This window comes from Sus scrofa, chromosome 7 (genome assembly GCF_054392235.1).
Source record: "Sus scrofa isolate SSC_HxYL_T2T_F1_AM1 chromosome 7, Sscrofa_HxYL_maternal_Yorkshire_Landrace_v2.0, whole genome shotgun sequence".
NCBI lineage: Eukaryota > Metazoa > Chordata > Mammalia > Artiodactyla > Suidae > Sus > Sus scrofa.
Window position 1 is genome coordinate 72,890,646 of NC_139389.1, and position 12,740 is coordinate 72,903,385.

Genomic DNA, 12,740 nt, shown 5'->3' on the forward strand with positions numbered 1-12,740 from the left:
ACTTCTTCCCTCACATTTTAGATTATTGGTGTTGCAATTTACATCTTTTTTGTATTATATATTAAATAACAAATTATCGTGATTATGGTTACTTTTAAAACATTTTTAACTTTTAAACTAGATTTACACCATCACAGTGGGCTTTTTTTTTCTTGATGCAAATAATCTTTTCAAATAAACAGTTTCTTATTTATCACATTCTGTTATGTTCTGTTTTATAACTCATTTATTTTATTTCTTGTTTATAAGTTTTGTATTGTTCTTTTCCTTCTAGAATTGGATGTTATTTATCTTAGTTTTATTCTTTACTATTTAGTAATAAAATAATCTTAGTCTTATGCTCTAAATGTTTTCTGAGTAAAGCTCCTGTCCTTTTTAGTCTCACCTTAAACATCATTTTTTCTGAAAAGCCTTTCCCAAAACTACTGCTAACCCTTTACCCTCCTCCTCAGTCCCTTCTACCCTATATTTATTTGGATATCCTTCTATATATTCTTACAGACCCCTGTAACACTTCCCTGTCAGTATTTATCACACTGTATTACTATTATTATTTCTTAGATATTCTTATTTTTTCTGAGACAATTATAAAACAAAAACTCTAAGTAGTCTATGAGTCCTCATATCCTAACTTTTCCCCATAATAATTTATCTTTGGTACCAGATGATCAAGTCCTTGAGGGCATGAATCATACCTCTTTTGCTGTCTTGCTCACCATGTGTTCTCAGACCTCTACTGCTCTACTGAAACTATCCTTTTGAAGGTTAGTATCCTGACCATCAAGTCTAAAGTTTTCTCCATCCTTTCCAACATCTTTGACTTTTCTAATTTAATTTAATAGGCACTGTAAAAATTTACAGCAGTTTTAGACTTACCAAATAATTGATTGCAAAGTACAGAGCATTCCTACATAACCTCTTCCCCCCTACACAGTTACCCCTATTATTTGTATCTCATGTCAGTGTGGTATGTTTCTTAAAATTGATGAGCCAGTATTGATATAGCATTATTAACTGAAGTCCATAGTTTATATTAGAATTCACCCTTGGTGTTGTACATTGTATAAGTTTTGACAAATGTATAATGACATGTATTTACCATTATAATATAGAATAGTTTCTGCCCTATATACCCCTTGAGTATTATGTCCCCCTAAAAAATTTAATACTGTTGTTTATTCTCTTTTAAAATGTTCTTCTCCCTTGGCTTCTATAATCATGTTAAAATTCCCTTATTCTAAGGGAAAATTTTCTAAAGGAAAATTTTTATTTTAATCCTTAGTGACCGCCCAATATCTCACCAGACTCTTTAGTCTAGAGCTTAAGCCATACCAGCCAGTGTTGGCTATTCATGGTTTCTATTTATTACCTCATGCTTTTCAACTTCTTGGCTCCTGCTAAATTAGTTATTTCAAGTTTTGTTTTCACTGGTTCATTTTCTGCCTTTACTTTCCCAGCATAGTCATCCCTATAATTGGGATATCGCTCACATCTTCTCAAACCCATTCTTTTCTCTTCATGTACTCATATCTCTCATTTCTCAGTCATGATTTTATGGCTGCTTATTGCAAAATTTTACTTACATTCCACTACCATTTCCAAGTAATCATTTCTTTCACAAATCAGATCCTCTTCCTAATTTTCCCAGTTATAGTCAGAAGTACCATTTTAGTATCACCCAAACTTGGCCATTTCCTTTTCTTTGCCCTTAGTGTCATAATCATTATGTCAGTTCTTTTTCTTATTATCTTTCATCTCTATCTCTTCTTTGCTTTTCCTGCTCCCATTCTCTTGATTCATGTCCTTACTATTTCTTTCTGAGAGTTAAAAACAACTAAGTAGTCTATAGACTCATTCTAACTCTTCACCATCTAGACAGTCTTCACCACTAGAGTAATTTTTCTAAAGTAACATTTTTATTTTATTCCTTAGTGACTTCCCAGTGCCTACCAGACTCTTTAGTCTTGAATCTCGCCATACTAGTTATTTGGGTGATTTTTGGTTTCTTTACACTATCTTATTTTTTCCTACTTCTTGACTCCTGCTAAACTACTTCCATTCTCTTGTACACCTTGAATATATGGAGGACCTCTTCCTTGAGACGGCATAGATTTTTTTTTTTTTTAATATAGTACACCAGATGAACCCATGACATTTACTTTGCTTTTTTAAAAGAATTAAATAATGTAAACAAGTTTCTTTTTTCTAACACAATGTGTTCAAATAAAAATTCATCCTAATTATGTGACAATAAGGCAACTTTTGGGCTTCTTCTTAAGCCAAGAAACTGAAGCAAATCTGATTATACCTATCTGTAGGACTAGGGAGGAAAAAATAAAAAGTTACTTTCTTTATAATCTTATCTCTCCAGACTATAGAACCTTTGATTTCTTTGACTAGGTTAACAAATTCATATTCCTCGTGGTTGAACCATCAGATTTTTAAATTTCAAATCTCCAAATGATTTGTATTATTATTTTTGTTGCAGAGTGTATACAGGGAATCAGAAGTGCTTATAACAGAATATTTCACTTTGAATTTACCAGTAGTAAGCTCTTAATATTTTGCCATTACTAGGCATATCCTTATAGAATATTTGTGGCTGCAAGTTCATTAAATTCATTTTTTCCTAATCTTTTTACCTCATTCTCTACTGTGGTACGTATTAATCTAATGGCAATGAATATACCAAACATTTTAACAGAAATAGTTGATAACTAGAAAAATAAGAAATGGTGAAAAATTAAAATTTTACATAAAAAGAGCAGCTAACGTCTACTTTTACAAATTTAAAAAAGGACATAGATAATATAAAGGTGATTTCTCTTTTACTTTTGCATTTTAAAGATTTGTTTTCTTATTTTTCGTATATGGCATATTTATTTCTCTTTTTTTAATAAATCTTGGTCTGTGAGTTCTAGTTGATAGCCCTTTCTCTAGGAAATCGAGAACACTGAGAAAGTCCCCTTTCTGCCATGATCAGAATTTTTGCATAGTAGATCATACTTCCAAGTTAAATTCTCACAGCTTTATTGAGATGTTATTCACATAAAATTCACTCATTCAAAGTGTATGTCTTTTTAGTATATTCATAGACAGCTATCACAGCAATTTAATTTTAGAATATTTCCTTCAAAAAGAAACCTCAGGAGTTCCCGTGGTGGCGCAGTGGTTAACGAATCCGACTAGGAACCATGAGGTTGCGGGTTCGATCCCTGCCCTTGCTCAGTGGGTTAATGATCCGGCGTTGCCGTGAGCTGTGGTGTAGGTTGCAGACGTGGCTCGGATCCCGCGTTGCTGTGGCTCTGGCGTAGGCCGGTGGCTACAGCTCCGATTGGACCCCTAGCCTGGGAACCTCCATATGCCGCGGGAGCGGCCCAAGAAATGGCAAAAAGACAAAAAAAAAAAAACAAAAAAAAACAAAAAAAAAAAACAAAAAGAAATCTCATACCCATTACCAGTCAACAAACAATATGTGGTCTTTTGTGGCAAACTTCTTAACACAGTGTTTTCAGAATTCATCCATGTAGCAGCTTGTATCAGCACTTCATTTCTTTTTATTCCTGAATAATATTCCATGATTTGATCATATGTTTTGTTTATTCATTCTTCATTTGATGGACATTTGGGTTTCACTTTTCGACTGTTCGGAACAGTGCTGCTGTGAACATTCATGTAGTTTTTTTAATGGATATTTTATAATTTTGTAAGCATTTTAACAAGATTTTTATAGTTTAAACCTTATGTTTAGATCTATATTGCTTTTTGATTTAATTTTTACATATATGGTATGAGGTGAGAATCCAACTTCATTCTCTTGCACTGGAGATCTACAGCTGCCCTAACACCACTTGTGGAAAAGACTACTTTCCCCTTTATTTTGGTACTGTTGCAAAAAGCAATTAATGATAAATATAAAAGTTTATGTCAGAACCCAAGTTTCTTTTCCATATAGATCTATATGTCTCTCCTATGGTAGTACTACAGTGCATTAATTGCTGTATTTTTATAGCAGAACATTTATATTTAGTAGATGTATAATTTATGAGTAAATAAATTTATGAGTAAATATGGGGTTTAGGGCACCACATACTAGGTGGGAAATAGGAAAACATTCTCTCTCTTTTTTTTTAATGGCCACACCTGCAGCATATGGAAATTCCCAGGCCACAGATTGAATCCTAGCTGTAGCTCTGGCAGTGCCAGATCCTTAAATCTTTGGGCCAGTCCGGGGATCAAACCTGTGTCTCAGCAGCAACCCAAGCCTCTACAGTTGGATTCTTAACCCACTACACCCCAGTGAGAACTCCAAACATTGTTTTGTTTTTTTCTTTTTTGGCTGCCCCATGGCATATGGAGTTCCCAGGCCAGGGATCAGATCTGAGTTGCAGTTGCGACCTACACCACAGCTGCGGCAACACTTGATCCTTTAAGCCACTTTGCCAGGCCAGGAATTGAACCTGTGTCCTGGCACTGCAGAGGTACCACCAATCCATTGCACCACATTAGCAACTCCTTTTAGCATCATAAAGAACCAATTTTTATTTTTTCTTATTTTTCAGTTTCATTTATTTCTACTCTCATCTTTATTATTTTCCTCCTGCTTGTTTTGAGTTTAGTTGCTCTTCTTTTTCTAGTTTCTTAAGGTGGGAAGATTTTTTTATTTGAGATATTTTCTTTTAATATAGCCATTTACACTCATAAATGTACCAGTGAGTACTGCTTTACCTGCATGTTGTCAGTTTTGCTATATTTTCATTCATCTTTAAGTGTATTCTAATTCCTCTTGAGATTTATTCTTCCTCCCATTGGTTATTTAGGAGTACACTGTTTCATTTCTACATATTTATAAATTTTCTTCTATTGATTTCTAATTTTATTCCATTGTGTTTAGAAAATATACTTTACATGATTTCAGTTATTTCACATTTATTATGGCTTGTTCTGTGGCGTACTATATGGTCTATCCTGAAAGATACTCCATATATGCCTGAGGAGAATGTGTTTTCTGCTACTATTAGATGGAGTGTTCAATAGTATGTTTATTATTAGTCTTTTCTTGTTGATATTCTCTTAGTTGTTCTGTCCTTTACTGAAAGCAAAGTATTGATGTCTCCAGCTGTGATTCTAGAAATGTCTATTTCTGCTTTCAGTTCTGTCAGTTTTTTCTTCATGTGTTTTGAAGTTCTCTTGCTGGATGTGTATATGTTTTTATATCTTCCTGTTAGAAGGATCTTTTTTTATTTGTGTGGTTAGTAGGGGTTTTTTTGGATTTGTTGTTGTTGTTGTTGTTCTTTTTAGGGTCGCACCTGTGGCATATGGAGGTTCCCAGGCTAGGGGTCAAATCAGAGCTGTAGCCGCCAGCCTACACCACAGCCACGGCAATGCCAGATCTGAGATGCATCTGCGACCTACACCACAGTTCACAGCAATGCTGGATCCTTAACCCACTGAGCAAGGCTAGGGATCAAACCTGCTTCCTCATGGATGTTAATCAGATTCTTTTCCACTGAGCCACAACCGGAACTTTAGCTGAGGGGTTTTTTTTACTGCATCCACAGCATATGAAAGTTTCTGGGCCAGGAATTGAACCTATGCCACAGCAGCAACCTAAGCTGCTGCAGTGACAGTGACAGATTCTTAACCCACTTCACCACAAGTGAACTCCCTAGAACCATCTCTTAGCATTATGAAATGTATCTATCTTTTAAACATTTTGTTTTTAAGTCTAATATTAGTATAGCTACTCCAGCCCTTTTGTTTACTATTTGCACAGCATCTTTTTCCTTTCCACTTTGTGTCTTTGAATTGAAAGGTTATTGGTAGTGGTTGTTTCCTTAAGTCATTTGTGTATTTTCTAGTTACCTTGGAAAGCCAAATTTCATTCAAGAAATTTGCTTTTATGAACATTTTTAATTTTAGGGAGAAGTAAAATAAAAATGTCTAATAGTTTGTCAGTTACTCCATACAGTTTTACAATATTTATGTAAACATTTTTTATAAGTAATTTGAAGAAATGAATCAATTCTCACTCATCTCTTTACTTCTACTTGGTTTTATTTCCAAAACACAGTCCCTTTAACTCTGGGATTCAGCCACATTGCACAACAGGCAGCATTCACACCTATGTGTCTTTCCTGATAGTTTCTCTTCATCTGTCAAATCTCACTTACCTTCATCCAGCTTAATATTACCTTCTCCTTTAAATTTCTCTCTGTTTCTCAGAAATAATCATGGCTTTCTTCTGTTCCAATGGCAATTATAACTTTTATAATTTTTTACTTATAATTACTTATGTCTCTGTAGATTATAGGGTTTGATTCATTTTCATCTTTTTATTGCCACATATTTAGAAGTTAGTTATTGGATAAATGGACAACTTAATGATTAAAGAATGGTGAAATCTTTTGTTTTATAGCCGAGAGACACACAAGATTGCAGTATTTTATGTTGCTGAAGGACAAGAAGACAAACATTCCATTCTCACCAATACAGGAGGAAGTCAAGCATACGAAGACTTTGTAGCTGGTCTTGGTTGGGAGGTATTGTTTTTACATTATACCAAATATCATTTTATTTCTATTTGGAGGCAATGGTTTTCTTTTTATTTTTCGATAATTTTGTAAGCATTATTTTAGTCCTTAACAGTGGGTTTGTTGTTCCTGCCTTATATCTCATCTGCAAAGACAGCAGCAATTGGGACTTAGGATAAAACAGTCAAAAATGTTCCTACAGTATTGTCAGAGTGCACTAATCTCATAGGCCTAGATGATCTGGATTTTCCTCACAGCAATGACAACTAGACTAGTGGTCTTCAAACAAAGATGAATATTCCTACAGCTAATGCAAGGATTCTGGGGGGACATGTCAGCATGGTTAGTTTCGAGGAAACAAGTTTCCAGATCCTCAGTTTTACTAAAATTGATGCCTCAGAATCCTTCCAAAGTCTCTCGCCTCTCCTTTTCTGTTCTTCATCTTTGTAAAAGAAAATCATAGTACTCACTCATTCTACATTGCTCTACAAAATTTGGCACCAAAAAAAGAGTTCATTCAAGAGGGCATGTTTCTGAGAGTCTCTGATAGCTAAGCAGAAAAAATTGAAAGGTGCTGTACTTTTATGTCATCCCAGCAACCAAATGATATCAAGGTTCCTGAACCAAATCTGTCTAAGAATTATAACTCAGAAGTGAGGTTTTTGCTATAGAGATTTGTACTGGTATGTTTATTTCAGTTGAAAAATGAAGATATGTTCTAACAGAAAATGAATTTGATGTGGTGGAATGATTTATTATTAATAGCAGACATTTTTAAATATATATATATATATATGTTGTATTAGATATATATTGTATTAGCCAAACCTGTGCTCTAATGATTTGGTGAAAATATATTTAAAGTACATAGATATAATATACAGTGTATCAGGAATTGTATCTTTTGTAACAACTTAAACACAATGATGAAAATTTTCTTTATAGTTGTTAATTTAATATATAGTTTCTCAGTATTCTTGTAGAGGATACTTGAGCAAATTTGTTGAATACCACTGCATTAGACTGTAAGCTCCCAGAGGCAGGCTCTTTCATCTTACTGGTTTTTCGTTTCAAATCCCAGTCCTTGTACCATGTCCAGTCAGAAACTTTTAGCATCCAATATATATGAGTGTGTGTGTGTGCGCACACACAGGCATGCGTATGACTTATCTAACCTGCTGTTTCACTAAGTTACTTGAGCTCTCTCTACCTGTTTGCTTATTTGTCAAAGGTTGCTTATTTTTTTACTCAACAGATATAATATGGAGTTCATTTGAGATTATGTATGTGAAAGTGCTTTGGAAAGTATAAAGGAACATTATAAATAGATTTCCTATTAAACAAACAAACTAGAGGAGTTTTAACAAAAGTTTTAGTCAAAGCAAAGGATATTTGGAAAAGAACAATTAAGGACTATTCATACTTCCTGATTTCAAAACTTAGTACAAAGCAACTGTAATCAAACAGCATGTCTCCTGCACTAAGGACAGACTTTTTTTTTTTTTTTTTTAGGGCAGGACCCGTGGCATATAGAGGTTCCCAGGCTAGGGATCTAATGGGAGCTACAGCTGCTGACCTATGCCACAGCCAGGGCAATGCAGGATCCAGGCCGCATCTGCAATCTACATCACAGCTCATGATCCTTAACCCACTGAGCAAGGCCAGGGATTGACCCGCCACCTTGTGGTTCCTAGTCAGATTCATTTCCACTGTGCCATGACAAGAACTCCAAAAGCTAGACAGTGAAATAGAATTGGGATTTTAGAGATAAACCCACACATCAGTGTGCACTGATTTTCAACAAGGTTTCTAAGACTATCCAGTTGAGAAAGTCTTTTTAGCAAATGGTGCTGCAGTAAATGGATAGCTGTATGGAATCTTTACCTCACACTCTATACAAAAATCAACTCAAAATGTATTAAACACCTAAGTGTAAGAGCATTCTTAGAAAACAGTATAGGAGTTAATATTCATGAACTTAAGTTTTGCAGTAGATTCTTTTTTCCCCCAGCTTTGTTGAGCTATATGTGGCATATATATATATGCCATCCAATTCAGTAATTAGAAGGCAACCCAATTAATACCGGCCTAAGGACCTGAATGAATGTTTTTCAAAAAATATATACAAATAATAAGAACATGAAAAAATGTTCAACATCATTATCAACCAGAAAAATGCAAATCAAAATGACAGTGAGATAACACTTCACACCCATTTGAATGGCTAGAATTAAAAAGTCAGAGAATAGCAACTATAGGCTAAGACTCAGAGTAATCTGAACCCTCATATACTGTTAGTAGGAATGTGAAACTGTGCAGCTGCTATGGTAAACAAATCTGGCAGCTCATCAAGAAATAAAACATTGAATTACCACATGAAATTCCACTCTTAGGTATATACCCAAGGGAAATTAAAATGTATGTCAGCACAAAAACTTGGATGTGAATGTTTGTAGTATTCATATGGATAAACATAATATGGTCTATCCATATAATGGCATTTAGCCATAAAGAGGAATGAAGTACTGACATGTGCTATAGTGTGGAAGTACCTTGGAAACATGCTAAATGAAAGAAGCCAGGCACAAAGACCATGTATTATGCTCAATTTACCTGATATATCCACAGTGTGTATGGGTATATGTAGGTGTGTGTGTGTATATATATGTGTATGTATGTGTATATATGGAAGGCACATTAGTTGTTGCTTAATCTGGTTGTGGAGATGAGGGAAGATCATGGTAACAGTTAAAGGGTGTAGAATTTCTTTTTGAAGTGATGAAAATGTTCTAAAATTGACTGTGGTGATGATTGTACTTATCTGTGAATATACTAAAGTTCATTAAGTTATGCAGTGGGAGCTTTCACTTCTGGAACTATCAAGTACATATACTCTCCCTATTCTTCACACTTACGTGCAACAAAAACCCTGGATATTACATAGGAAAGGTGGTGAAAAGAAGACCATTAGGACTTTAGGACCAAGGAATGACATGATAGTGAGTTCTCGGCCTTTTCTTTTTGCCTCGTATATCTCAGACTTGGAGCTGAAGAAGCCAGCAACTAGAAATATCAACAAGTGCAAGCTGAAGAGAAAAAAAAAAGAAAGCCCACTCTTTCTAACCAAAGAATCAGGAAAGGAACAACCTAGAAAGACAGAAAACATTTAAACAGTAACTTCTCTACTGCAGCCAAACACCAGAGAAAATACAGTGGCCTTCATCCTCACCTGTGACAACAAAACTGGATTAGGGAGACTAGACTTCTACCCTTAGAAGAGTATAATGAGCCACCTCAATATCACCCTGGAGTGATGTTGGAGTAGCATTAGATGGTATCAGAGAGGGCCAAATAGAGAGCTGGGACTTTCATCTCTGCCAACTGGTAACAAGTCCCCTCTCCATTCCCCACACCACTGTGTCAACAGGGGACTACATGAGGAACCTGGAATTTCAGCTATACCTATGTGTAATGAAGTGTACCCCCTTCCCTGGAAAAGATTAGAGGAGGTTTGGTGGAGAATTAGCCTTTTACCATCACTCAGTGCTCCTGAGACCACCTCCAGTATTCTGTCAGTGGATATCACATAGGAAGTCAGTACTCCTACCTCCATTTGGCCATCATAACGCAGGAAACCCCTGCTTCTCTGATGGAGCTGTGTCACAAAACAGCCAACTAAAACAGAAGTTTTAAATAAGATTCATGGCCTCATAACGTAATATGATAATGTCCAGGCTTCAGCCAAAAGTTATACCAAGAACAAGAACGTCTCAAACTGAATGAAAAAAGAACAGACGCCAACACAAAGATGATAAAGATTTTTTAAGTGACTATTCAGCAAGCAGTTAGGAACACAGTTAAAACAATGCAGAGTCTCAGCAAAGAAACAGAAGATACAAAGAAGAACTAAATGGAAATTTTAGAACTGATACAATAACTGAAAAAAAGTCAGTAGATGGGCCCAGCAACAGAGTCAGGTAGAGATGAGAGTATAGAAGAAGGAATCAGTAAATTGGAACATAAAACAGTAAAAATTAATCTGAACAACAGAGAGAAAATAAAGATAGTAAACAAAGCAGGAAACAGACCTGTGGGGCTATAGAGAAGATCTAACATTCCTGTTATGTGAGTCCCAGAGGGAGAGGAGAAAGAGGCTGGGTCTGAAAACTACTTGGAGAAATAATGTTGGAAACTCCCCAAATTTGGCAAGAGAAATAAATATAATAAAGTTAGAGTTTTAGGAACCTCGGTGGAAACCAAATGGGATATATGGAAAGAAATCCATACTAAGACACATCATAATTAAACTTCTGAGAACTAAAGGCAAAAAAAAAAAAATCTCAAAAGTCTCCAGAGAAAAATTGTACCTATCTATTTGGGTACAATTTGAATGATAGTGAATTTCCCACCAGAAACTGTGGTGGTCAGAGGAGGTGACATAATATTTTTCAAGTGCTGAAAGAAAAAAATTGTCAGCCTAGAATCCTATAGGTAGCAAAAGAATGAAGCAAAACATTCTCAGATGAAGGAAAACTTCGAACATTTGTTGTCAGTAGACCTACCCTAAAAGAACCACTGTAAAAATTCTGTTAACTGAAAGGAAATGATAGAAGGATCTATGGAACATCAAGAAGAGAGAACATGGCATGAAAAAACATGGGTAAATAAACTAAGTTTACTTCTCCTCTTGAGATTTCTTTATTTTTGATGTTTGGTGCAAAAATCACTATCTGATATGTTTCTAAATGTAATGACATGAAAACATTCATGATAATTATATTACAATAATTATAATAATAATTGTAATAAGGGAAGGGTAAAAGGACATAAAGTGAGGTAGGGCTTCTTTATTTCACTCACGCTGGTAAAAAGGCAGATCGGTTGACTGTGATAAAGTATGTACAAGTATTAAAACACCAAGAACAACCACTAAAAAGTATTCAACAAAAGATACTCAGAAAAATGATAAGTAAAAATAGAATTCTAGAAAATGTTCAAGTAACCCATTGGAGGCAGGAAAAATAAAACATAAACAGTAAACAAAAAACAAAACAGTGAGCATAAGCTCTAACATGTCATTACAGGGAAATATAAATGATCTTAATATACCAATTAGAAATTGACAGAGTGGGTCTAAAAACATGACTCACCTATATGCTTTGTAAAAGAAACTCACTTCAAATATAACAGTATAGACTGGTAGAAAGTAAATGGATAGAAAAAAATTATATTGTGTAAACATTAATCAAAGGCAAGCCAGAGTGGCTGAATTAATATTAGATAAGGTAGGCTTCAGAGCAAAGAAAATTACCAGAGGGGGGAGACATTATATGACAATGATAAAAGGATCAGTCCACAAAGAAAACATAACAGTCCTAAATGTGCATGCATCAAACAACAGAGCTGCAAAATATGTGAAGCAAAACTGATAGAACTGAAAGAAGAAATAGATAAATAGATAGGTGAAGACTTCACTTCTCAACAACTGAGAGAAGTAGACAGAAACTCAGCAAGTATATAGAAGGGCTCAATACCACCATGAACCAACAGGATCAAATTAACATTCATAGAATACTTCACTCAACAATATCATAATACATATTATTTTCAGGTGCCCATGGAACACCTTCCAAGATGGACCATATATTGGACCACGAAACAAACTTCAGCAAATTTAAAAGCATGAAATCAGGCATATTTTCTCCACCGACAGTAAACTCAAACTCAAAAATTATTAACAGAAAGATAATGGGAAAATCTCCGGACACTTGGAAAGGTTACATGCCATATAATTCCGCTTAAATAACATTCTTGAAATGACAGTTTTAGTAGTGAAGAATAAGTTAGTGATTGCCAGGGGCTAAGAAGGAGGTAGAGTAAGAGGGATGTGGGTGTGGCTCATGTTAACATGGCAGCACAAGGAATCCTTCTGATGAAAAAACTGTCTCTTAATTATATCAGTGTTAATATCCTGGTTTTAATATATTGCTGCATTGGGGAGTCTGGGTAAAACGTACATATGATCTCTTTTTATTATTTCTTAAAACTTTGTGTAAATCTATAGTTATCTTCAGATAAAATGTTTATTTGAAAAATAGAGATCTGCAAGTGTTACAGAATTGTTTGCAGCAAAGGAACAAACATTAAACTGAGACTTTCTCTTTTACATAATCAGAGAATTGACTTGAAAGTAAATAACTTTCTCAC

The 12,740-nt window shown here is 34.9% G+C and overlaps 1 protein-coding gene across 14 annotated transcripts in view; it reads left to right on the forward strand.

The window, feature by feature from the left end:
* Window positions 1-12,740, forward strand: part of RALGAPA1 (Ral GTPase activating protein catalytic subunit alpha 1) — a 231,376-nt gene that overhangs the window by 170,203 nt on the left and 48,433 nt on the right. For 13 of the 14 annotated variants that reach the window (XM_021099154.2, XM_021099150.2, XM_021099161.2 and 10 more), the window contains one exon: window positions 6,419-6,542. The exons of the other annotated variant lie outside the window; for it this stretch is intronic. In XM_021099154.2, coding sequence (XP_020954813.1) covers window positions 6,419-6,542 — 124 coding nt within the window. The remainder of the gene's footprint in view (window positions 1-6,418; window positions 6,543-12,740) is intronic. 14 annotated transcript variants of the gene reach the window in all.